General features: G+C 42.9%; 1 protein-coding gene across 3 annotated transcripts in view; it reads right to left on the minus strand.

The window, feature by feature from the left end:
- Window positions 1-313: 313 nt before the first annotated feature.
- RNLS (renalase, FAD dependent amine oxidase) overlaps window positions 314-26,923 on the minus strand; it is a 151,486-nt gene continuing 124,876 nt past the window's right edge. For all 3 annotated transcript variants that reach the window (XM_074297093.1, XM_074297092.1, XM_074297091.1), the window contains exons 6-7: window positions 4,733-4,908; window positions 314-595 (exon numbers count right to left, since the gene is read on the minus strand). In XM_074297093.1, the coding sequence (XP_074153194.1) occupies window positions 443-595; window positions 4,733-4,908 (329 nt within the window). In that variant the 3' untranslated portion in view covers window positions 314-442. The remainder of the gene's footprint in view (window positions 596-4,732; window positions 4,909-26,923) is intronic.

Consider the following 26,923-nt stretch of genomic DNA (forward strand, 5'->3'; position numbering starts at 1 on the left):
ACCACAACTAGCAAAGATCTGAGTGCCCCAACCCCTGACAGGCTTGTCTGCAAAGGGAAATATCCTAATGATCAGGAAAACCAGATCCATGAGGGGCAGACTTGGGGTCTCAGTGGCTTCTAAACCAGAATGTTGCTGGGAGATAGCCTCGGGCTGGAAGGTGTTCCTGACAAGGATTTCCTTGTCTCCCTTGGTTGCCATCTTGACCATCAAATACAGAAGATGAGAAAAGTTTCCTTCCAATACAGGAAGTTGTCTGTGATAACTTAAATCTTTACACCATTTTCTATTCAATATGATATATGGGAATGAATGAAGGACAACTTTCTTGGAATTTTATTCAACAAAGCAGAAGAATATATTCTGAGGAACAAAGAATAGGCTCCATTCCGTGGGGGAAATAACTTCCCAACTAAAAGAGAAAATCAAGGTGTTGCAGGCATTACAGATGAGGCTTTAAGGCCTCCATGATGTGTAAAGCAGATTCCAGGCACCCGTCAAAGCTGGACCGAGTGAAGCCATCACCTCCACACACGAGCAAGGGGTTCTGATGAAGAGTCATTTGTCCAGGGCAGTTGGGGAAAGCCTTTGTCACCTGCCAAAATAGAGAATAGAGAAAAGAGAGAGGGTAAAGGTCATGCTATTCAGTCCCAAATGGGGGAGAAATGAAGGCCTCCTGGTAATCCTAATTCCATATTTTTATTCTTGAGTGTATACTCTATGCTGGATTCCTAGGATATAAAGATGAAATAAAACAATCCCACCAAGAATTCTCACAACATAAGGCACTGTTCATCCATTAATTCACTCATTGCCTTTTATTCATGCTTAGATTTGCTCCATCCTTAAACATCCTTTATTTGATCCTGCCATCCCCTCAAGCTATCAATGTATCTCACATCTCTTTCTGCCTCAGTCAAAGCATAAATTAAGTGTCTGCTCACAATCTTATGGGAAAACCAACATATAAATACTCTTCAAAGAGGAGGAGCCAATGAAGTTTATGAGTAGGGGGTTAACACTATCATGTTTGTGCTTTAGCATATACTGGAGAGGGGAAGAAACTTGAGGCAGACAGATCCAACAGCAGCTATTGCAGGGGTCCAAGAATGAAGTGACACCTGTATTCAGGTGATGGCTAAGGAAAGAAGAGGGCATGTTCAGAGATGCTGCACAGGTGAAATCTATGAGAGATGCAGCAGAGGTGAAACCTATAAGAGATGCTGCAGAGATGAAATCTATGGGAGATAGGAAAGGTGAAATTGACAAGAGATATTGCCAAGGTGAAATCTATGAGAGATGCTGCAGAAGTGAAATCTATGAGAGATGCTGCAGAGGTGAAATCTATGAGAGATGCTGCAGAGGTGAAATCTACGAGAGATGCTGCAGAGGTGAAATTTATGACATGCTGTATCCTGAAGAGATCATAAAAGAGGGAAAAAGACCCACATGTGTGAAAAAGTTTGTAGCAGTTTTTTTATTAATTGTTTTTTCTGGTTATACATTGCATATTAACTTTTAATGTACAAAGTTCTTTATGAATCATGTTGGGAAAGCAAAATTAGAACAAAAGGGAAAAACCACAAGAGAAAAAAACAGAAAAAAGTGCATTAGCATGTGTTGATTTACATTCAATCTTCATAGTTCGCTTTTTGGAAGCAGATGGTGTTTTCTATCCAAAGTTTATTGGAATTGCCTTGGATCACTGAACCATTGAGAAGAACCAAGTCATTTATAGTTGATCCTCACAATCTTGCTGTTACTGTGTAAAATGTATTTCTGGTTCTGCTTGTTTCGCTCAGCATCAGTTCATGTAAATCTTTCTAGGACTTTCTGAAATCAGCTTGTTTATTACTTTTTATAGAGCAATAATATTCTATTAGCTTCATATATTATAACTTATTTAGACATTCCCAAATGATGAGCATCTACTCATTTTCCAATCACAAAAGGGCTGATACAAATATTTTTGTAAAATCCAAAAATAGGATGTGGGTCCTTTTCCCTTTTTTATGATCTCTTTAGGATACAGATCCAATAGAGACACTGCTAGATCAAAAGGTATGCACAATTTTGTAGCCCTTTGGGCAGAGTTCCAAATTGTTCTCCAGAATGTTCGGATCATTTTACAATTCTACCAATGATGCATCAGTATCCCAATTTTCTCACTACCCATCCAATATTTATCATTATCCTTTCTTGTCATCTTAGCCAATCGAAGAGTGTGAGATGGCACTTCAGACTTGTTTTAATTTGCATTTTTCTAATCAATAGTGATTCAGAGCATTTTTTTCCATATAACTAGAGATGGCTTTAATTTCATCATCTGAAAACTGTCTGTTCATATTCTTCAACCAGTTATCAATTGGGGAATGACTTGTATTCTTCTAAATTTGACAGAGTTCTTCATATATTTTTAAAATGAGGTCACTGGCTGTAAAAATTTGTACTTCCCTTTTAATCTTGTGTTGGTTTTGTGTGAAACATTTTTAATTTAATGTAATCAAAGTTGTCCATTTGCATTTCATAATATTTTTTAATTCTTCATTGGTTATAATAGTTTCAAGTTTGGTACTGCTAAGCCACCATCCTTTGTCTTTCCCTTCCCCCCCCCAATAATTCTCTTTATAGTCTTGCTCTTTTATTCTTCCAAATTAATTTTATAATTATTTTTTTCTAGCTCTATAAAATAATTTTTGGCAGTTTGATTAGTATGGTACTGAAGAAGTAAACCAATTTAGGTAGAATTGTCATTTTTATTATATTAACTTGACCTATCCATGATTAATTGATATTTCCCCAATTGTTCAGATCTGACTTTCATTTGTGTGAGAAGTGTTTTGTAATTGTGTTCTTATAGTTCCTGGATTTGTTTGGGCTAGTAGACACCCAAATATTTTGTCTACAGTTCCTTTAAATGGAATTTCTCTTTCTATCTTTCGCTGCTTGGCTTTGTCAGTGATATATGGAAACACTGTTGATTTTTGTGGGTTTATTTTATATCCTGCAATTTTGCTAAAGCTGTTAATTATTTGAAGTGGGTTTTGGATGATTTTCTAGCATTCTCTTAGTATATCATCATCTCATCAGCAAAGAATGATAGTTTTATCTTCTCATTGCTTATTTTAATATCCCTTAATTTCTTTTTCTTTTCTTATTGCTAAAGCCAACATTTTTTTTGGTACAATATTGAATAATAGTGGCATCCATGTTTCACCCCTGATCTCACTGGGAATGCATCCAGTTTCTCTCCATTATAAATAATGCTTGCTGATGATTTTAGATAGATACTGTGTGGGAGCTCTTTTTGTAGTGGCAAGGAACTAGAAATTGAATGGATGCCCTTCAGTAGTAGAATAGCTGAATAAGTTAAGGTATATAAATATAAAGGAATATTTTTGTTCTATAAGAAATTGTGAGCAGGACAGAATTACATGAACTGATGCTAACTGAAATGACCAGAATCAAGAGAACACTGTACACAGCAACAACAAGATTATGTGATGGAAAGTCCCATCCATATCCAGAGGTAGAATTATGAAGATTGAATGTGGATCAAAGAACAGTATTTTTACCTTTTTGTTGTTGTTTGTTCACTTGTTTTTTTTTCTTGTGTTTTTTCTTTTTTGATTTTTTTTTTGCATAGTATGATGAGTATATTTAACTTGCTTGCTGTCTTGGGGAGAGAGAAGGGAGCAGGAGAGGGAGAAAAATTTGGAACACAAGGTTTTGCAATGGTAAATGTTGAAAACCATGAATGTATTTAGAAAAACAAAATACTAATAAGTAAAACTCAAAAGAAAGAACATTTATCTTGCTGTTCCAAGCTTTGATCAGAGGAAGAGGCTCTATCCCTCTATTGCTGCCATAAGGAGTCCAGATATAAAATGCGTCCAAATGATAGAAAACTTAGAAAAAAAAAAGCATCAGGCCAGCCCTGTGCCTTCCCCTGGCCCCCAGTCCAGAAGTGATGATTAGTCCCCCCCCCCTCCAGGAAGCACCGACTTCGTTGGTGGCCTCTCATCCAACAATCTCAGCTATGTAAAACACATCAGAATATTTAGACAAACAGATCAGGCACAATTTATATTCAGAAGTAAACAGAACGCAAAAATAGTGCATAGAAATGAGTATGAGAAACCAGGGGTCCAACTACTTTGCACACAAGAGCGTGCTCAGGATTTCCCAGAATTTCAGGACTGGAAGGGAGGGCCCTCTTGGCTGTGTAGTCCAGCTCCTGACCCCAAGGAGGCCCCAACAAGTGGTTGTTCTCTCAGCCTGAAGGTGTCCTGGAATGGGGAATCTGTCCGATGGGCTGGCAGAGGCCAGCATCAGTGTGTACAGGTTCTTGGGTAGTCTGCATGACTGCCCCTTGGGAGAGGGACAGAAAATGCAGGAGATGGAGGGCAGGCTGACAACCTCATCCGCATCGATGAATCTAACCTTGCCCCAGATGGACCCATCCCTCCCAAAGCCACAGCTGCTCATGATAACTCAGCCCTTGACCCTTGGCTTTCAACCCCAGAGATGAGCTGCAGACTGAAAACTGGGCTTGAGGGAGAGGCCCTCAGCTTCTTCATGGGTATAATAAGAGTCTGTGACTAGCTGGCTCTTCTAGGTCTAAAGCTGATTCCATGATCCCAAAGGGGTGGAATAGATGAGGTATAACTAATCCCTCCCCAGCCGTAGGGGAATGCTGCTGGATGGGCAGCTAGGCGGAGGCCCTCCTCACCTGGGAGTATGTCCACCGGTGGCACGTGGTGCTGGTTGGCGTGGGCAGGCCTGGCAGGACGCCGCTCACCTGCTGCAGGATCACATCCTGCACATCCTCGATGTTCTTCTCCAAATTCTCCATTCCAAAGGAGGTGGTGGTATGGACGACCACCGAGGGGCCTAAGTCGGCTGCATCTGCAGGAGGGAGAGAGGCCAAGAGGGGACCCTTAGATGGACAGCTCAGAAGCTGCTATGCTTAAGCCAGCACCCCAACCCTGGAAGCAGCTCTGAGAAAGACACAGTTTAGTGGGAAGGTCCTGGAAGGCAAGGGCAGAGTCCCCCAAAACAGGCTTCTCTCAGGAGTTTGCTAACAAGAGCCGCGGTTTCACATCTCAGTGCTGCTCTTACAACGTTATGTCTGCTAATTAATAATTATGAATGCTGTCTACTTTGGGGTTTGTATTTTAATAATAGCTGACATTGCAAGCACTTTAATGTTTGGAAAATATTTTTCCAATAGTATCTTAGATGAGCCTTACAGCAACTAGGATGTGGGTGTTAATATTAGTCCTGGCTTAGAAATGAGAAAACTGAGGCACAGTGACACACCACGGACGTCCTTTGGGTCCAGCCACTGAATTGGTATTGGTTGTACCTGATTATATAATGATCCAGACCAAATCTCCCCTATTTTCTGTAAAGGTGGCTCAAATCTGGGCTGTGGGACCTTGGACAAGAAACTCCCCATCATTTCCTTATTTCTAAAACAACTGGTCCCAGAGGTACCTTCTGGATCCAAATTTATTATCCTAAGATCCTAAAGAATAATTTGTTATAATTTAACCATACTATATCTGTAGCAATCCCCAATCTGATTGGTTAATAGTTTTGTTCCAGAAAAAAAGGAAATACACTTTTCTACAATGACCTATGGGCTAACTGAAACCCCATGCCTCCTTTTCTCATCATTACTTTAATAAAATGGTCTTAAATTTTGCCAGAAGTTAAGTTCACTGTCTGAGCTTTGGCAGATTTAACTTTCTTCTGTTTTTTTTAAATTGCAATAATCTTCCCCCCCCCCAACCTATTCCCCAATCTAGCCTTAATTTGCCTTTTCTCTCTGGTAATGGTTCCGGAATGTCATCTGATAGATTTTTCAGTAATAGGAGATATGTCTTTCATTTGGGCCAGGTGACTTGGAGTAATCATGTTTAGTTAATGGCTCCATTTCCATCTGTCTACTAATCTGGACTTTCAATTCATTAGCCATTTTTGTCCTTTCTAATAAAAAAGGACCTTCTCCTCTGCAGAGAAAATAGAGGCACTATAAGAGTTGAGTTACTTCCCCTTTTCTTGGTAGTGCCTCACCATTAGTATCCCTCCCTCCTAAAGCTCCCAAAGGAGCTACTCACCCTCTCACATATATTTCTGTTTTTTTTCTTCTTTCTTTTTTAGCTTTCCTGCACAAGCTTGTGTTCTCTTGACACTGTTTTTATAGGACCTTTCTGTACTCTTATATTCCTTCTTGCTTCACCAAACTTAACTTACAAAAATTTTAAATCAAAGGGACAGAGCTAAGATGGCAGAGTAAAAAGAACATTTTCCCTCCTGAGTTCTCCCAATTTGCATAAAATTGAATTTTTAGTTTGAAAAATGCATTAACTTGAATTCTAAACAGCACAATAAGGAGTGAGTCATTACCCAGCCTAGGACAGTTTAGAAGGACAGAAAGATAGGTTAGTGGTCCTGGGGTGGGGACTGGCAGCAGGGACTGTGTAATGGAAACACTGATTGGCGGCAGTATCAATGGCACGGTGCCGGGGGCAGCACTCAATGCCCAGAGGCAGAAAAGTCAGAAAGAGATTGCAGAGTATCAGGAATGGTCTGGGCACCATTTGGCAGCTTCATTGCCCATAAGCCTATTCCAGGGTAGAGAAAAGAAGAGTTGTGGCCATGAGAGAGAGAAAGAGAATAGCATTCCTAAGAGAGCAGCCATCATGTCTCTCCTGGACCATCTTGGAAGCAGTGAAAACTTGCAGAGCACCAGAACTAACTGTGCAAACAGCCTGACAACCTCCCTCCCCCTTCCAGGATAAGCAAAACTCAGTTCCAACAGAAAGTTCAAAGTCAAGAAACAGATTGGAAAAATAAACAAACAACAAAAAAGAAACTTGCCCATACAAATCTGCTGTGGTGATAAAGAAACTCAAGACACAAACTCAGGAGAAAACAATGTATTGAAACATAGACATGCAAAGCCTCCAAAATTGGATACAGGTTAAACATAAATGCTTAGAAGAGATAAGGAAAGAGATTTAAAAAAGAACAACAACAACAAAAAAAGATTTAAAAATTAAATAAGAATGTTAGAGGAAATACTGGAAAAAGAAATGAGAACAATGGAATAAAATTATGAAAAAAGAATGAATAATAATAATGTATTAATTAGCATTCATTAGTAATAAGATCATAGTAAAAGAAGCATAAAAATACCGAAGAAACTAATTACTTTAAAATTATCATCGGCAAATGGCTAAAGAGGTATAAAACCTCTCTGAAGAAAATAATTACTTAAAAATTAGTGTGGTTGAGTGGAAGCTAATGACTCTATGAGATTGAGAAACATTAGTAGAGGGTAAAATAGAAATTGAGAGAACCCACCGGTTACCTCCTGAAAAAGAGCCCCAAATTAAAACTCACAGGAATATTATAGCCAAATTCTGGAATTGCCGGGTCAAGGAGAAATTATTACAAGAATTCAGAAAGAAACAATTCAAGTACAGCTAAGCCACAGTGAAGATAACACAAGATTTAACAACTTCTGCATTAAAGAGCCGGAGATCTTGGAACTAGGGTTACAATATTGCAGAGAGCAATGGAACTAGGGTTACAATTAAGCAAAACTGAATATAATTCAATGAAATAGAAAACTTTCAAGCATTTGTGATAGAAAGACAAGAGCTGAATAGAAAATTTAATTTTCAAATACAGGATGCAGGAGAAACATAAGGAGCAAGCAGGAAAAGCATAAGCTACATAGTAAGGTTTATCCATTTACTTGTAACTCATAAACTCTTTCTCAAATAAAAGGATATATATAGCTCCCCATTGAGCTAATAAATAAAACTAAGAGCTGGTTTTATGAAAATAATCATAAAACAGATACACCATTGGTTAATTTGATTAAAAACATGTGTGTATGTATGTATGTATAGACAGAAAGCAGAGGTGTGAATTGAACACGAAGGGTTATTATCTAAAATAGAATTAAAGGGTGAGAAATGAATATACTGGGAGAAAGGGAAAGGAAGAAGTGGAATGGCATAAATTATCTCTCTTAAAAGAGACAAAAATAAGCTTTTATAGTGGAGGGAAAGTGAGGGAGGGAAGGGAGAACGAATGAACCTTACTTTCATCAGAATTGACTTAAAGAGGAAATAACATACACACTCAATCTGGGTATAGAAAATTACCCGTTAGAAAAGTAGGAAGGGAAGGGGATACAGGAAGGGGGAAAGGTGATACAGGAGAGGGCAAATTAGGGGAGAAGATTTTTTTAGCCAAAAATTTTTGAGGAGGCTCAGAGTGAAAGGAAAAAAAAATAGAATTAACAGGGGGAAATACAATTAGCAAGAGTAATTGGGAAAGAATTTTGAAGCAAGTTCCTTTGATGAAGCTTATTTCTCAAATGTATAGGAAACTGAGTCAAATTTAAATTAAAAAATCAATTTCCCAAATCTTAAATGATCAAAAGATATGAACTATGGCCAAAGGGCTATAAAATAATGCATATCTTTTGACTTAACAATATTATTATTAGGCAAGAATCCTATGAGAAATTTTTTAAAAAAGGAAAAGGACCCATATGTACAAAAGAATTTAAAGCAGCTCTCTTCCCACGGAAAAAAAAAAAAAACAACTGGAAAATGAAAGGATGTTCATTAATTGAGGAATGGCTGAATAAACTGTGGTATGTGACTGTGATGGAATATTATTTTTCTATGGGAAATGATGAGCAGAATGCTCTCAGAAAAACCTGGAAAGTCCTCCATGAACTCAAATAAAGTGAAATGCAATGCATTTCTATAAAAGTCATGTTGTGAAAGAAAACATAGACCTCCCTTCCCCCTCTAAAGAAATCATGAAGAAAAAAAAGTTTTAAAAAGTATGTTTCAATCTGTATTCAGATACATCAGTTCTTTCTCTGGGTATGGACAGTATTTTTCATTAAAATCCTTCAGAAGAGACATGGAACATTGCTATTACTTTGTGTACAGTAAGTAACTTCAAAGTGCCCTCTTAATGAAGGGAGAGAGTGAGGATCTTCATTTAGTTCTCCTGTCTACACAGGCCGTCTATACTGTATATACTGTAGATCTTTCACTCACTCAATTAAGCATCACCCAGGTGTGTTCTGATAGGTTTCCTCTCTCTGGCTTTTGACTTTTAATGAGACTTATATAATGATATTCACCTCTTCCTCGTTTTTCTTACATTATTCCTTTTATATAAGGAATGGACTTCCAAACCTGGGAGGCTATTGCTCGGGGACAAGTAGGAGAGTTTGTTTGGCACACGCGGCATGGTGTGGCAAAGTAGGAATGGAAGAGAAATACAAAGTCAGTTTGGTGTCAAAGAAGAGAAAGCCTTGAATAGCAGGCTGAAGGGTTTGGATTTTACCCAGGAAACAATTAGTTTCTGAGCAGGGGAATGAGACAATCAGAGCTGGGCTATAAGGAAATAAATCTGGCAGCCGTGTGTAGGATGCTCTGGGGGTGGGGAGGGTGTCCAGAATAGAGCTGGGGAAACCCAGTTTGGGGATTATGGAAGAAGTTTGGTGGAGTGATGATAATTAGGGCCTGGAAACAAAGGAACAGGAGTCAAATCTAAGGGCTTGGCAGTGGATCCAGTGGGGGAGGATGGCAGAGGGGGGAGCCTGAGATATCAGAGATCTCATTCTTGGACTATGGGTGTTATGAAGATGGTTGTTTTGGGAATAGACAGAAATAGAATCAGAGGGGGAGATGGTTTTGATGGGGAAGCTCATGAATTCCGTTTCAGACGTGATGAGTTTGACAAATGAAAAACATGGAGAACACAGCCATTTAAGTGGTTAGTTATTCCCAAGTCACATGTAAAACTGAGGCCCAAAGTAGTAAATTGAAAAGGAAATTTCCCCTGCTTAAAGAAAAAGCCTTTATTTGGAAAATTAAGGCTTTAGAGAAAGCAGCTATGAGATGGGTAAAAGATGAAATGACTGAGGAAACAAAGCTTTGATCTTCCAACCATATCAACCTTAGTAAACAATGCATGGCGACTGCCCAATAAACTGGGACCAGACCTCTTTACTTGAGGTCAGGACCCCCGAATACACCAGACTCTAATACACCAAAATCAATTAGTCAACAAGGATAATCAGTTAAAAAAAATAATACAGTATTAGGTAATCTGGTTTCTAATTAGATGAAAGATTAGGGGCTTTCCAGGTGGGGGGAAAAGTAGTAAAAAGGTGCAATTCCCAGAAATCAGAAGAGGAAGTGTCCTATTTCCCCCAATATCTGTGAACACGCAAAGGAACATGGAAACAATAACTGATCAATCAATCAGTATGGGGCCAAAGTTCAGAGAAGACACATGAGTTGCTTTTGATGTATTATTGTTTTCTCACAATCTTTGGATCTGTCTGAGTTTCAGATCAGCATAACCTTGGTCCTTGGCTAAAGGTCTCTAAGCAGTAGATAGGGTGGTCCAGTTTCCCAGACATTCAGAACTGGGTTCAAACAATATAATAAGGTTTTCTTCCAATTCCCACAATTGAATAATTGGACTAGACCCATCATTGAATAAAAAGGGAACTAAGCTAGCTCCAGAATTGAGTCACAAAATGGAGTCAGTCTGATTCAGTCAATTCCCACAATTAACCACTTGCTGTCTTAATCCCCTCAATTCCCTCAGATGAAATCTTGAGCAATTGTCAAAACTCATGGTGGTTTTAAAGAACAAATGACAGAACATACTTCCTGTTCACCAAAAGATGGAGGATTATGGGAACAGAATGTTGTACATACAATCAGACATGGATGCTGTGTTGGTCAGTTATATTGGACTTTCTTTGTTATGAGGGAGGGCTCATGGGGAAGATGGGTTATTTCATATTATTATTATATAAAACAAATCATCAATGAGATTTATTTACACATATTTTTAAATAAAGAAGGACATTTCCGAACAGCCTGCTAGAGTCCATTTAGTTTCATGGACCACAATCTTACAGATGCAGCCATAGCTGCATAGTTGAAAACTTCCAAAGCCCTTTACAAATACTATTTCATTATACTCTCACAAAAATGCCGGGATAGTGGTACCATTATTATCTCCTTTTAACAGATGAGGAAACTGAGGGCAGACAGAAGTTAAGTGGCTTGTCCAGGTCACATAGTTAGCAAGGATATGAGGCCAGAATGATGAATTAGAAGCAAATAGAAAAATCTGTTCAAGAAGTTAGGGAGGAAGATCCACCAAACATCAGCAGCAACAATAACAATAACAACACCTTCTTCTCCCCCCCCCCCAACAAAACCAAGATTCTAACCCTTAAATAAAACCATCATAAGAGCAGCTGGCGTTATTAATGCAGATTTCTCAAATCTGAGCACATGACCTCATGTGATATCCCAATTTGTGAGAGGTAATTAGAAGAGATTAATGAGAGCCATAGAAAGACAGATTAAAAATTAATTGGAAACTAAATAGTCTAATCCTAAAGAATAAGTGGGTCAAAGAACAAATCATAGAAACAACCAATAATTTCATTTGTAAAGAGAATGACAATAATGAGACAACATGCCATAATTTATGGAATGTAACCAAAGCGGCACTTAGAGGGAAATTTGTATCTTTAAATGCTGACATCAGTAAAATAGATAAAGAAGAAATCAATGAATTGGGAATGCAACTAAAAAAAACTAGAAAAAGAACAAATAAAAAATCTCCAGTTAAACAGCACATTGGGAACACTGAAAAACTGAAGCCAAAATTAATAAAACTGAAAGAACACCATTGGAGTAATAAATAAAAGTAGGAAATTGGTTTACAAAAAAACTCAGTAAAATAAACTATTGGTTGATTTGATTTAAAAAAGGGAAAGAAGAAAACTAAATTACCAGTAATTATCATTGCTCAATTTTATGCCAATAAATCTGACAATTTAAACAATGAATATTTATAAAAATATAAATTTCCCAGGTTAACATAAGTGGAAATGGAGTATTTAAATAATCTTATCTTAGGAAAAAATCGAACAAGCCATAAGTGAGTTCCCTAAGAAAAAATCCCGAGGGCCAGATGGGTTCACAAGCAAAATATAGCAAATATTTAAAGAATAATTAATCCCAATACTATATTTGAAAAAATGGTGAAAGAGTACAATCAAATTCCTTTTATTTCACAAATGAATTTGTGAATCACAAATACTTGTGATTTTATTCCTGCCCAAAAAAAAAAAAATCTAGGAACTCTGTGAACAAAATTACACAATGCTTTTCACATAAATAAACTCAGATCTAAACAATTGGGAAAATATTAATTGCTCATGGATAGACTAAGTCAAGAAAACAAAAATGATAATTCTTCCTTAATTAATCCACTTATTCAGTGTTGTACCAAATTACCAAAAATTATTTTATAGAGCCAGAAAAATTTCCCTAATGAATATTGATGCAAATTTTTAAATAAGGAGATTATAGCAATATATTGCAAGGATCAAGCACTATGAACAGGTGGGATTTTTGCCAAGAATAAAAGGCTGATTCAATATTAGAAAAACTATCAGCATAATTGACCATATCAACAACAAAATCAACAGAATTCATATGATTGCTTCAATAGATGCTGAAAAAGTTTTTGAAAAAATGCAACACCCATTCCTATTAAAACACTAAAAGAGCATAAGAATAAATGGAGATTCTCTTAAAATCATAAGTAGTAATTGCTAAACCAGCAGGAGGCATTATTTGTAATGGGGATAAGCTAGAAGCCTTTTCAATAAGATTGAGTGAAGGATTCCCATTGTCACCATTATTACCCAATTATGTATCAGAAATGTTAGCTACAACAATTAGACAAGAAAAAAATGAAGGATTTAAGAAAAAGCATTGAGGAAACAAAACTCACTCTTTGCAGATGATGGGATGGTACATTTGAAGAATCCTAGAGAATCAACTAAAAAACCTCCTTGAAATAATAAGTTTAGTAAAGTTGCAGGATATAAAATAAATGCACACAAATCATCAGCATTTCAATATACTATCAACAAAACCCAGATGGAAGAGATTGAAAGAAAAATCACATTTATAATGACTGAAGACAAGATAAAATACTTGTGGATTTTGTTTGCCAAAAAAAAAAAAAAAATCTAGGAACTCTGTGAACAAAATTACACAATGCTTTTCACATAAATAAACTCAGATCTAAACAATCGGAAAAACATTAATTGCTCATGGATAGGCCAAGTCAAGAAAACAAAAATGACGATTCTTCCTTAAATAATCCACTTATTCAGTGCTATACCAAATTACCAAAAATTATTTTATAGAGCTAGAAAAAAATAACAAAATTCATCTGGAAGAACAAAAGGTCAAGAATATCAAGGGAATCAAAGAAAAAAATATATAAAGTAAGGAAAGATCTCAAACTGAACTGCAAATCAATAATTACCAATTATTTTATATATAATTGAGATAAAATAAAAATTGTTTAAAAATAAATAAATATCATATATTTTTTAAAAAGAAAAAGAAATTAATCTTTTGGGAGAGTGGGCACTCCAGGAATCTGAATTCTATCCCTTGTCCATTTTACCAGGGAGGAATTTAAGCACTGGGGAAAGAAGCACTGTCTGGGAAGCGGGGAGCAAAGGCTGACTCCTTGTTGAGCAGCTCATCCTTCTGTTTCTGAGAGGCAGAATGGACAGAGAATGGATACAGAGTGGGCCTTGAAGTCAGGAAGACAGGAGGCCAAGGCCTGCTTTTCATTCCCACTGGCCGTGGGACCCCAGGACAGTCGGCTAACCTTTCGGTATTCGACCACTCTATGATTGCAGGGTGCATGTAGGGAAGGTCCCTGGGAGTTTTCTATATCAATAAAAAATAGGATGGCTCCAAGATCAGTGGAGGGAATCTGGAATCTTGTTTCCTACCATCCCTGAGCTCTGTCAGTCCAAAGAAGGGGGAGACTTGTGCTGATGAGCCTGAAGTTGGATCATCACATAATGGACTTGCTTTAAAAAAAAAAAAAAAAAAAAAAAAAAGGCAGTTCTTCCATGGAAAGGATTTTTATCTGTTTATTTTTGGCCTCCTCTCATGGGCGTGGTACACTGACTTGTGTACTCATTGCCCATGGGGATAAACATTGAAAACAGCTGAGATGGGTAGGTCCAGGGATTTGCGTTTTCAAATTCCGAGCAGGATGTTTTAAAACAGATGCCCATGTAGATGCCTGGATCTGTCGTGCTTTAAGATGCACAGATATACTGTGTTCTGTAAACAAGGCCGTGGAAATCTCCTCTCCAGAGATAAACACATTGTGAATCCCCAAGCAGAGTGGGCCGGGACTCAGATGCACAGTTGGCTGAATACAAACTGAGGGTCCCCTCCCACCCAGGCTATTGGGGTTGGACGGAGGTGTTTTGCCACAGGCCTTTAACATACAGTAAACACAAGAAAATTTAGCCAAACAGAGGAAATAATCTGACATAAACAATGGAAAAATTGCTCTTGGAGGCTCATGCTCAGCCTTCTGCAGGAAACTGAGAAGGTGAATGTTAGCATTCAAGTGTAATCCAGTTGGTCCAAAGAAACCTCTCCTTTGTCTGCAGTGGGGTCGTGGGTGCCCCAAGGCCCCTTTCTGGGCCACTTTCCGTTCTCTCTTCATCCCAAATCAGCTTCCATCGTTGAGTGATTGTCTCGGCAGGTTACCCCATGTATCCAATCCCGGTCTCCTGGAAGCACCAGTCCCCCGACAGCTGCCGGCTGCTGGACAGGACAGGACAGGCTCGAGCTCTCCCTGAGGTCCACCCTGAAGCACGCTCTTTTCTGATGCAGTCTTGGCTGGGTCAAGGCCTTCACTCCCCCGCAGAGTCACCTGCTTGGCAGCCCCCTTCCACACCTCCTTCTCCCTCACAGTCCAGTTAGATGGACTGAGCGACTCTTGCTCTCCGCCTTCTAGATCTTTCCCCTCTGATCCCCTCTTGCCCCTCGCAGCTACAACCTAGGAGTAGGCTTTCATTGCCTTTCACCCTCACTATGGCAATTGCTTCCTAATTGTTCTCTTCACTACTAGATCCTCCCCACTCTAATCCATGTCCTGCAAAGCCGCCCAAATGGTTTTCCTAAAGCTCACATCTGACCATCCTTGGAAGGAGCAGGAAGATTTTTGTGAAGGATTCCTTGACACAGAATCTAAAATTGGATCCTTTAAAATATTGGTAAAGACAAAACATTTTCTACACAAATAAATAACTGGATCTAAATAACTGGAAAATTATCGAGTGCTCTTGGATAGGCTGAGTGAATATAATAAAGATGACAATAGTACCTAAACTAATCTATTTATTTAGTGCTATACCAATCAGACCCCCAATAAATTGTTTTTCTGCCCTAGAAAAAATAACAAAATTCATCTAGAAGAACAAAAGGCCAAGAATTTCAAGGAAACTAATGAAAAAAAATGAAATGAAGATGGCCTAGGTGTACCAGATATAAAAGTATATTATAAAGCAATTATACACGCCAACAACAAGATTATACGATGATCAATTCTGACAACATTGAGATGATTCAAACCAGTTCCAATTGTTCAGTAAAGAAGAGAATCAGCTACACCCAGAGAGAGGACGATAGGAAATGAGCGGGGACCACAACATAGCATTTCTATTCTTTGTGCTATTGTGTGTTTGCATTTTTGTTTTCCTTCTCAGATTTTTTTTTCTTTCTTTCTAGATCCGATTTTTCTAGTGTAGCAAAAGACTGGTATAAATATATATATACATAGATTGTTTTTAATATATACTTTAACATATTTAACATGTATTGGTCTACCTGCCATCTCAGGGAGGAGGTAGGGGGAGGAGGGAAAAGTTGGAACAGAAGGTTTTGCAAGGATCAATGTTGAAAAATTACCCATGCATATGTTTTGTAAATAAAAAGCTAGAATTAAAAATATTTAGTTTCCAATGAATTAATCTGCTTCTCTGCTCAATCTGCCTAACAGGTTTCATCACACTGAGTCCCCAAGGGGGCTAAGGGCTCCCCAAAGTGAAGAGGCTCTCCTCATTTAGAGACTGAGAGCTTATTTAGAGTACTTCTTTCATTCTTCATCAGGGGGAAAGTGAGGCAAGAGAAGGACGTGACTTGGCCAAGCTATGGCAAGGCTGGGATTCGAGTTCAGGCCTCTGGCTCCAGACCCAAGGCTATTTCTGGTTTCTGACATGACACCCACTTGATTTTATCTAACAGTAAATATACTTTTTATACCAGTTTTCTTGCCTTTATTATTTAGAGGGCAGGAAGTTGTTAATAATAAATTAACGAAGAAAGGGAAGAACATGAGATCACCCTACTTCTTATTTCAGAAGTAAAATCACCTAATGATCCCTTCTCCATTTCTTTTTTCCAACTTTGGTTTATTCAGTCTGTCTACACATGGCTTTAAAAAAGCCAACTCGTGGGTCTCTTAAAAGTGTGCTTCCATTCTCCTTGCTGGGGGCAAGGCTGTCCTTTCCATCAAACTGTGGGGAAGGATAAATGCTTTAGCCATTTTCTCCCTTTGCTTAATCCTGTGGATTTTGTGTTCAGTAAAAAGAACTGGTCTCCAGCAAGACTGAATGCACCCCGTCTCATTTTGATGAATGCTTTTTTTCCAGTGACGACCTCCCACATTTTATGAAAACATCCATTTATCCTGGGGACATGGGGAGCGTTCCAGCCCCATTACAGTTTGTTAGAATAAAAGGAGCAGGCCCAGTGGCGATAACGGGGCTCACCAGCCGAGTCCCCAGAGCAGGGGGCTCACCCTGGGATTGGGGTTCCTCCTGCAGATTTTGCTGGAGTGATTCTCGAGGGTTTTTGTCTCATCGGGATCCTCCCAGGCCTGGCTAAGGGGGATCCCACCTCAAAGGATCCCCTACCTGGCTCATTCAAGGCAACTTTTTTTATGTAGTTATTTTGGCCGACTCAGCATTACGCCCAATATAAAACCGTGTGTGTGAAGTGGGATTTATGGCTGGAGACATTTCCTGAAGTGGGCAGGGTTTCCCTCTGGAGAAAGCATCTGGTTTGGCGATCTGGACATCGCTTTGGGCTGCGATTACATATCTGGATTTTGGTTTTGATTTGCAGCCAGTCACAAGAATTTTATGAATGGCCTGGAGTAAGATTTCGCTCGGGCTGGCCAAACCCAGAGACCTGTTCTGGCCCTCGGGGAGTAGGAAGGCCTCTCCTCCTGGCCGTCCAAAATGAGGCACTGGAAAGCAAGAGACTGATCAGATGCTGAAGTTTCCATATTTATGATGCCATCAAAGTATCTTTGCTCATTGTCGTGGAAGAAAACCTATCGATTCGCCCAGACTCTTTCTCTATTCTTCCCCCTTTCAGCAGAATCAATGAAATCTCTACCCTGGGATTTTTTGACATTAGAATGAAAACCGATGGAAGTTGGGAATTCTGGGAGAAGTTCTTGAGTGAAAAGGTCCATGTTCGTCATGAATGCTTTACTGCTGAGGAAGGCACGGAAAAGAGAGCCAACAGGCACCTTCCCTTCAGGACACACAAAGCCCTGCTGAACACTGGAGCCCCCAGGGGTCTCTGCCCACAGAATCCGTTTTTGGGGAGACCACATTTTATTTTCAGCGCAGGCGTGCTGCTTTCTCCCAAACATGAATCTGGAATATTTTCTACTGAAGAATTCCCCGAGTCCCACAGACCTGTTATAAATATTAATGGTATCTCAGTGACTTCTTGTCATTCCTGAGTGTTTAATATTCATTTGTCTCAGGCAGCTAATTCTACATGGGATATGTGCTTTCTCTGCATTCTAGAATGAGGAAATGCACAAAATTGGGAATGGGAGAAATTGCTGAAAATTGGGAGACACCCTTGGGAGCCCCAATGGTGCATTGAAAGCACCCCGACCCACCAGATGACAAGAAAGGCTCATCAAGGCAAGATTCTGGGCCCTGTCTAAAATGCAGGCTGGTATAAAGCTCTCACAGCATCTCAAGGTCTGGAGTTAGACGGGATCAATGGCAGAGGCCTTGGAGTCCCGTCCCCTCAGCTGCAGCAGAGGAAATGGATGCCCACAGAAAAGGTGATTTGTCCCAGGTCAGAACAGGTCACCAGCGCCAGGATCTGAGAGCCAGAGCTGGAAGGACCTTCAGGACAGAAACCGAGGCCCAGTCACCCGAGCACAGCGAGATCTGAAGCTCTGACTCCAGAGCCCTTGTGCCTGACATCGCGGGTGAAATCCCAGGAGATTTCTCATGGCGGGCTCCTGGCTCTCAGCAGAGCCAGGCATTTGTTTTCAAAGAAAGCGGAGGATTCTGGGCAATTCCTGTCTGGGCCTGCTCTTGCTGCATATGAAATGAATGTGAAAGGACAGACACAAGTGGACCAAGTTTGTTCCGAATGGGATTGGAGGTTCTGCCCGCGTCCGGGGCAGGAGGTGTGTCAACACGCGGCGAGGCTGACAAAGTAACTGGGAGATGGAATAACAAATAGTCATCAAGGGCCTACTGCGCTGGTGTGGGGAGAGGAAGGTTCGGTGGGCACGTCCTGCCCTGCGGGCAGTTTACATTCCTTGGGGGCTCAGCTTCACACCCAGGATGATTTCAGAAGGAAGGACAACTTGTGTGGATGTACAGCATGCCACACCCACCATTTTAATATGAGTCCAGACTGTGCTTTTGGGACGTGTCTGAACCTCACGTGCTCAAGCAACCGGAAGGACTGTGATCTGCCGGGGGTGGGGGTGGGGTCCGATCTTAGAGCCTGGAACGGGCAGTATACCAGGACACGGGTGACTGCAGAAGTTGGGGGGCCCTGTCAGGAGGACAAAGGTCCCACTAGTTCCTTCCAAACCCAGTGAAGGTTTGAGCCTAAAGGACCCTGAGCAATAATGAATTCATCAGCTCCCCCCTAACTCTCCCAGTTTGGGGGTTTGACTCCATCTGCCATAATGGGGTTTCTCTGCCTGACAACACTGCAGCCCCTGGATTCGGATAGGCGCAAGGAAAGATGGCCGCCACACGGCCTGGAAAAGGCACATTTGTGGACTGGATTAAGGGTCTCAGCTGGAGCCCAGTCATTCTCTGAGCCAGCATTAGAAAGACACATCTTACACAGGAGAAAACCATGGGGCCCTTTGAAGTCCAACCCTGGGACCGAGGCCGCCACAGGCCTGCTTCATGGGAAGCAGATGGGTTCCCAAGCAGCCTTGGACGGCCCCAGCGAGAAGGCGAAGCTCTAGCCCGAGCCAAGGGCCCGGACCATCGGCCACGAGTGCTTTCCAGGGGCCTCCAGATGGGCTGATCAGGCCCCGATCCCGCTCACCTTGTGCGATTTGTAGGGCAGCGCTCACAAATGCAGGGAGAAGGGACGGCTCTCTCCCCCCTCTCCTGCTAAGGAGGAGACCCACATGTTCATGCAAACTGAGAAAAAGACGAGGATGTCACAGAAAGGCGAAGATGCAGCTCCAGGCCCTGCCTCTGACGGCGGCGATCTAGCCGAGGGCCTCAGGTAAGTCATTCTCCCGTCTCAGCTTTTTCAGGCAGGGGCACTAAGACCCACCTACCGAAGAATCAATCCTTTGGGTCAGCCCCGGGAGGCTCCCCGGGCCGTGGCTGTGTCGGTGGAACTCAGACCCTTGGAGCCGAGCCCCCAGCTGGGAAGCTCCAGAGGGGGGACCCCCACCCAGGGTCCCGGACTCCCCTCTCTGCTGCCTCATGGGTTGTCCATGGTCTCAGATCAATATGTTCATTTAAAACAAGGGATGGCTTCTAAAGCCAATGAGAGAGGGCCTCCCTTGGATGAGGCTGGATGAGGGCTGGACCCAAGGAACTCCCAGGTGAGAAAACTTCCTCCACCCTTGCAGATGGGCTCCTTCTCTGCCCTGAGAGTCTCTCAAATACCGGGAGGCTCGGGGCCTGGAACAGGCTCGTTTCCCAGCCATGGGTGAGAGGCAGGGCTTGAAGCCAAGGCTTGGGGCCCGATGGCCAGTGTGCCGCGTGGCAGACCCCCACTCACACCCTCGCGGAGCTGATGCACGAGGAGAGACCTTCCCCCATTGCCTGGCTCTGAAACAGCAGCAAGAAGGTCACCCGGGGGTAGAGACAAAACACATGAAGTCCAGACCAAGAATAAATGAAGAAGGGGTCAGAGTCAGAGACGCCGGCCTGCCAGGAAGCAGGGGGGCAGTGGAAGGGACAGCAGAGGGAGGCAGAGGGGGCAGCAGAGGGGGCAGAGGAGGGGGACAGCACGGGCTGCCCAGGCAGGTCACTTCTCAAGTGGTTCAGTGAGCCAGCTCCAACTGCTCCTTTCTCTTTACTGGGACAGTGGTGCCCCTCCGCGTCCCTAGGGTCTGCCCCCTCTCCTGGAGTTCCTACAGTGACCTCCCACGAGCTCCGAATTCCCCCCAGCAGCCAAGAATATCGATGCTTTTCCTTTTCCTGATGATCAGGGACCTCGTGTCCACCCCACTAGGTTCATGAAGCTTCTCTGAGTGTGCCGGCCCGCAACCACGATGTCCGCCCAACCGAAAGGACGTCTTTTGCTCTCTCTTCTGAGACTCTTCGCATTGAAGATGAGAGTGACCGTTCAGGGGTGGTGGGGAGTGTGTGTGAGCTCGGGGGAAGCCCACGGAAGAAGGGGCCTGGGGGTCACTCCAAGGGGCTCGGGTGGCCGTGAGGCTCCCAGAGGGTCAGACTGGGAGAGCGGGCGTGGGAAGGCTCAAGGAGAGAGGAGTGATGGATGTCGCCTGCTCTGCTGAAAGGAGCGCTCTCACCGACGGGGTCCGGGTGTATTCTGATGACATCTGAATTTGGGGAAATGGATGAGAACAACGACCTCTGAGTTATCTGAGTTTGATGAAAAGCCGGGGGCAGTGACTTGCGCCCTACGTGGGCAGAATTAATGATGATAATACTGCTACCGATAAACGTCAATGCTGTTGAGAGAGTCCTTTATAGCTTCCCGGAGAGCGTTTGCGTCCCTTTGAGCCTCACGACAATTCTGTGACATGAGGGCACTGGCATTCTTATCTCTCTTATAAAGAAACTAAGGCTCATCTGGGGGAGAGAGTGGGGGGAAAGAGGAGAAAAATTGTTAAAAAAAAGGTTTGGCAATGGTCAATGCTGAAAAATTACCCATGCATATATCTGGTAAATAAAAAGATATAATAAAAATAATAATAAAAATAAAGAAACGAAGGCTCACGGAGATTCAATACTTGTTCAGGGTGCTGAGTGACGGTCAGAATTGGAGCCGGGCCTTTTGACTCTAATTAATTCAGTGAGACGGTCATCTGACAACCATTATTATGCACCTCTCTTCCCTGGGCACCTTGCAAGGACCCCTTAGAGAGGGCTCACTCTTTCTGCCAAGAGGCCCTTATCATGGTGGACAACACCCAGGCCCATTAGAGGGATAAAAAGAACCCAGAGGTAGAAAATCTGTTCTCCACAGAAAGCGTGAAAGCCCAGGAGGAAGAATAGCTTTGTCTCGGAAACTTGTCTTCATCTAAAATAGGAGGGTTCTGCCCACATACGCCACCACCTACACGCTGGGCCTAGGATGCCATATTTCATCCCACTTGGGGGCTTCTCTAGAACCCCTGGGGATTAGCTCCGGGTCAAAGAGCACAGGGACAGTTGTCTGCTGTCCAGCCTTTGCCTGAGGGAAGAGGAAGAACTCTTTACCTGCCCCCAGGTCCTGATCCACATGCACACAGCTAAAATGGTTAGGAAATCCAGTTTCGCCCTCTGCAGTAGGTCAGAACCATCCTCATCCCAGTTCACTCACAATCCGTCAGATATTGAAGACAAGCATTACTTGCCCCTCTTTCTGAGACCCAAAGATGTTTCCCACAATTGGTGTACAACATGGTCTGCAGCCCTCTGGTTGCCCAGAATCCACTGGGGCTAGATAGAGAGGAGGCCGCTCACCTGGTGAGAGGGAGGACTCCTGCCCCCTCACACCTGCCCTTCCCCCGCCTGGGCCCTGCATCTGCCCTGCTCTCCCCGGGGCTGCCATCTGACTTGCCGAGGTTCCCCCAAACTCCCGGGCCTTGCCGTTTGCCCTGCTGAGGCGCTCTCAAGATCGCCGGCTCTTGCCATTTGCCCTTCAGTGATCTTACTTGTAGCTTCATTCTCTTCCAGTTCAAGGGTGAGATTCTCAACAGCAGGGACTGTCTCATTTTTTCTCCTCATATCCCCAGTGTTTGTTACACAGAAAGTACCAGCAAAATGCTCATTCATTCATCTTTGCATCCTTGGCAGCTAGCTTGGTAGTAGTCTGCATACAAGAGGCGATTAATAACTCTGTTGAATTGGACAGACTGGGCCAGCTCCGAGCTGGATCCAGTTGGGGAGGGGGGGCTGCCTTCTCAGCACACATGTTCTCTCTTAGCCTTTTCCCTTGGAGACTGACAGGCGTGTAAAAGAACGAGCCTCTCCAATGCTGGAGAAAGAGATGCAGCTCCTTCCCGATGATGATGTTCTCCCATTCTCAGAGCATCAACATCCAGGTGACCAGATGTGCAGAGAATGATATCACAGGATGACTCTCAGAGCCTGGGGAATTACTCTGCTCCATTGATGTCAGAGCCAACTCAGCCCCGGGGCTGGGAAGCCTCTTGAAGTCTGGGACCACATCACTGAATCTCACCCACAGAAATGCACGCGAGGCTCGCTGGGAAGGTTACGTGCATGTCAACGGTTTTTGCTATTGTTCCTCATATTTCCAGATCAGCATCTAAGAGGGGGCATTGGGTTCATTGGGTTTTAACAAGAGTCTGTGGAAGGGGTAATCAACTCCATCCAGCCCTCCCACCCAGCATCAGCCAAGCCCCTTCCTTCCCTGGTGCTGTGTCAGAGCCTGCGGCTGCAAAGACTACAAGCAAACGGGCTTGCAACAGTCCAGGCAAGAGGTGGCTCGGGCCTGCACGTGGGGGTGCCAAATGAGCAGCCTCCTTCTGCAGAGGAGGCCAGAAATCTTGTTTGTGGGGATTGTGACGCATTGTTGGTCAGTGGGGCACTGGACGGACGGACGGACCATCCTGAAAAGGCTCAGTCTAAACACGGGAGGAGGAGCAGCCACAGCTTCCCATCTCTGGAGGCACAACAAGTGCGCTATCAATCTTCTGCAGTTCTTGGACCCCGTGTGAGCAATCCCGGCATCTGGAGGTGCTGTCCAGCTCAACGGCAGCCCTTCTTTGAGGCTTCAAAGGTCCCTGCTCTCATCATCCCGTGGGATCACGGAGCTAAAGCACTAGTTCTACACTGTTTTGTGTGTCACAGACCCCTCTGAAATGTGGGGAGGCCGAAGGAGCCTTCTCAGAATAATCTTTAAATGTCAATATATAGGATTGCAAAGGAAACCAAGTAAATTGAACTACAGTTGAATATGTATATATTTACATATAGATAATATAATATATAAATATATAATACATTATATATAAAACATATATAATATTAAAATATATATATATATAAATATATATATTTAAAGTCCAGGGACCCAGATTAAATGTTAGGGTTATATTTTCCTCTCCCTAACTAATGTTAATCTGTCCTTATTCCTAGGCCTATCAGAGAAAATCTGGTAAATATAATATCATTAATAATATCAATCTCACCTCTGTTTTGAGGTCCTCAGAATCCTCCGGCTACTATCTCATAGAAAGTAGTTGAAGCATAACAGAGCACCCGAGAGTTTAAATGAGCAGCCATCTTAAACTTTATTCCCATAAATCACATCTGCCCTATGACCTCCTGCACATACCTTAGTATCCACTTCCTTGTCCAGGCTCCACGTGGAAAGAGGAAGGAGAAAAAGGAATAGAGAGAGAGGTGCTCCTTGCTTCGAGCTTAAATAGAGTCAGTGAGGTCACAGACACAGGCCAATCAACGATGAAGTCTACATCCCGAACTTGACCCAGACTTGAGAGCGAGATCTAGGTTCCCACCCACGAAGGAATGACCTAAGTGCTCAACTCTTAAGCACATCGGGGATAAAGACCATTGGTCCACTTACATCTCAATTGAGCTTGTCTGACCTTGGACCCTTACAATTAAGAACCTCTGTTCTAGAGGCAGATGAGAAAACTGAGGCCTAGGGAAAGTAAGTGACCTACTAAGGATACAGAAACACTAAGTATTGGAGTCAGGATTTGAACCCAGGTCCTATGACTTATATTCATAGACACAAAAGAAGCATCTACAAAGTAAATCCAAAATAAATACAAACTTTTTTTTGCTAGGAAAATTAAGAAAGGCCTTCTTGGAAAGAGTATGATCCACCATGCTTGAAGTAGCCCAAAGCCTCAAATGCCTCTCTCTGATTAACGTGTTATTTTGGGTGGTAGTTTGACCTCCTTTGCTTTTTAGAACATCTTCATTCAATTTTTGCAATTATAAAACAACATGGGTTATTCTGATAGGAATTTTTTCACATTTGATGGTCTTTCTACAGGTTCTTGGCAAAAATCATCTGATAGTGAAATAGTAAAATGGAATCACGACACTCCATCAGCTTCCAAATGTGGGCATTTCTCCCTCCCTGCAAACAATCTGTGGATTCGATCCGTCATGGTATTGGCAGCTGTAGACAAAGCATCGAGAGCTTTTCTCACATTATTTCTCCATTAGGATGGCGTTCAGGCATTTTGTTCCCCTTCTTAGGGAACCCCTGGGCATATTCTCTTCACATTGCTTGGGTTTGTGCGGCACCAGTGTCAGCATGGGGTAGGAAATGAAATGCTGGCACAGGATCTGGGTTCGATTCCTGTCTTTGATACTGGCTGTACAACTTTGGCAAGTCACTGAATCTCTATAAGCCTCCTTTTCCTATCTGGAAAATAAGATGGTTGGATATAATGAGCTCTGAAGTCCTTTCTAGATTTAAATCCGCGATCCCCTCAAATTCACATATTTTTCTATAGTTATTGTTTTTTGCTTTTCTTCTACTCATTTTCTCTTACTTCAGTAATTTCATGTCTCAAAATGTTCTCTTTTTCAGAGTCTCTATTTCTTTATTATATATTTTAGGTTGTTGAAATATTCCTTTTGTTTCTTGAATCTTCATTTGATGTTCCAATTTCTGATCGAATTTTATCCCTAATTTTCTTTTTAAAATTTAGTTCATCCTTTGGAGTTTCTTCCTATTTCCCGCCTTTTAAGCTCTGGGGAATCCATAGAATTATTTGTGATGACCGAGAAATTTTGGTTCATTGTCTTTCAAAGTACAATTTTTGTCCATTGAGGGTTTTTGGTTTTTTGTTTTTTGTGAGGCAACTGGGGGTTAGGTGGCTTGCCCAGGATCACCCAGCTAGTGAGTGTTAAGTGTGCAGGGGTTCTCAGGCCCGCGGGTCAGATGCTGCCGCTGAGGACATTTATGCGGCCCGCCAGGTTATGGCAAATGGGCGGAGACAGAGTGTGAGCTTTTGTTTTTACCTCAGTCCGGCCCTCCAACAGTCTGAGGGAAGTGAACTGGCCCCTATTTAAAAAGTTTGAGGACCACTGGTCCAGAGCTTCATTTGAACTCATAGCCTCCCATGTCTGGGACTGGGTCTCTACCCTCGCTGCCATCCAGAGCCCCCGCCTCTTGAAGCAGCCCCATTCCCTTTGTGACAGTTTTCCTTCCTGACAGCAAGCCTCCATATTCTCCCTGCTTTGGTCTCCATGGCTCCCAATGACTCTTTGGCTTCCATGTCACGCCTTTCCTGTACTTGAACGTGGGGGGCAGTGAGTCTCCCAGAGTGCTCCCCTCTTCAGGGGAGATGGAGGCGCTGGAAGTTCCTGCTCTGTTAGGGGTTTTAAGAACGTCTCAGAGCCCTGAGCTGCTTTCTCCCTTCCTGTTGCAGTGGTTTCTGTTTTGCATGGGTGCTCTCCCCTAGCTCAGACAGCTCAGGCCAGTGCCCACTTCTGCTACCACTTTGGGGCTTCTCCAGGAATCCCAGAAGCTGAGGATGGGCAGCTCCGAATGGGCCTTGTCACGGAGCTAATAAATATGCAAGGGAGGACCTGAACTCAGTTCCTCCTGTGGCCTCTCTTGACCGCAGACATCTGCCGTCCCTTTGGCTCTGGCGCTGGCCCCTTGGCTTCTCGAGTCCTTGCTCATATCCGTTCCTCGCTGGCCAGTGACGGCCTGACTGCCTCCGGCCGAGCCCTTCCCCACTGCTTCTGCCTGGCTGTGGGGAGAGGTCACCGTGACCCTGACTGCAGCCCTCAGGAATTAGTCAGCGCCAGGGCTGTCCAGGGCGCGCCCAAACTGTGAATCCGTGCTGATGGCTGGCCAGCTGATCCTGGGCAAGAGGGCCTGAGGCCGGCAGCCTCGTCCTCCTCCACTTAACTCTTTCTTCCAGGCCTTTCTCCAGAGTGGCCCTTTCCCTCAGCAGGGTGTCCCCCACACTGCAGACTGGACATCTGGGGGCATCCATTCACATAGCCGCAGACCGGGGAGATTTCAGTTCTGAGGGACATTTTCCTACAATCCCATACTCTGGTAGAGGAGCCACGCCCGGGGGTCAGGAGTCTTGACAAGATCTTGGCTGCCGGATCCTTCTCTGGTTTCTTGTGTCCCAATGGAACCGCAGCGGCCTTGTCCACACCAGAACAAATGGGACCGAAGGGTCCTCGTAAAGTTTCTCCCAGAGCCATTGCCCTGACCCTCCCCTAGAGCCGGAGTGAATCCCTCAGCCTTTGCCTCCCACATCAATCCTCACTTGCTGGGGAAAGGGCGGGGCCCACGTTGGGCCCTTTCTCAGCATCTTACAGCTCTTTTGGGTTTGGGAACACTCTACCTGGAAGGATCTCTAGGATTCTGACTCTCACCCCAACCCTGAAAATTAAAGAAACATCTCAAATTGAATCAGGCCGAGCAGTGTTCTTTACATCGTGAAGCCTCATTCCTTATTTCAACAAGTCTGTTTAGGGGAAAAC

Source organism: Sminthopsis crassicaudata, chromosome 2 (genome assembly GCF_048593235.1).
Source record: "Sminthopsis crassicaudata isolate SCR6 chromosome 2, ASM4859323v1, whole genome shotgun sequence".
Lineage (NCBI taxonomy): Eukaryota > Metazoa > Chordata > Mammalia > Dasyuromorphia > Dasyuridae > Sminthopsis > Sminthopsis crassicaudata.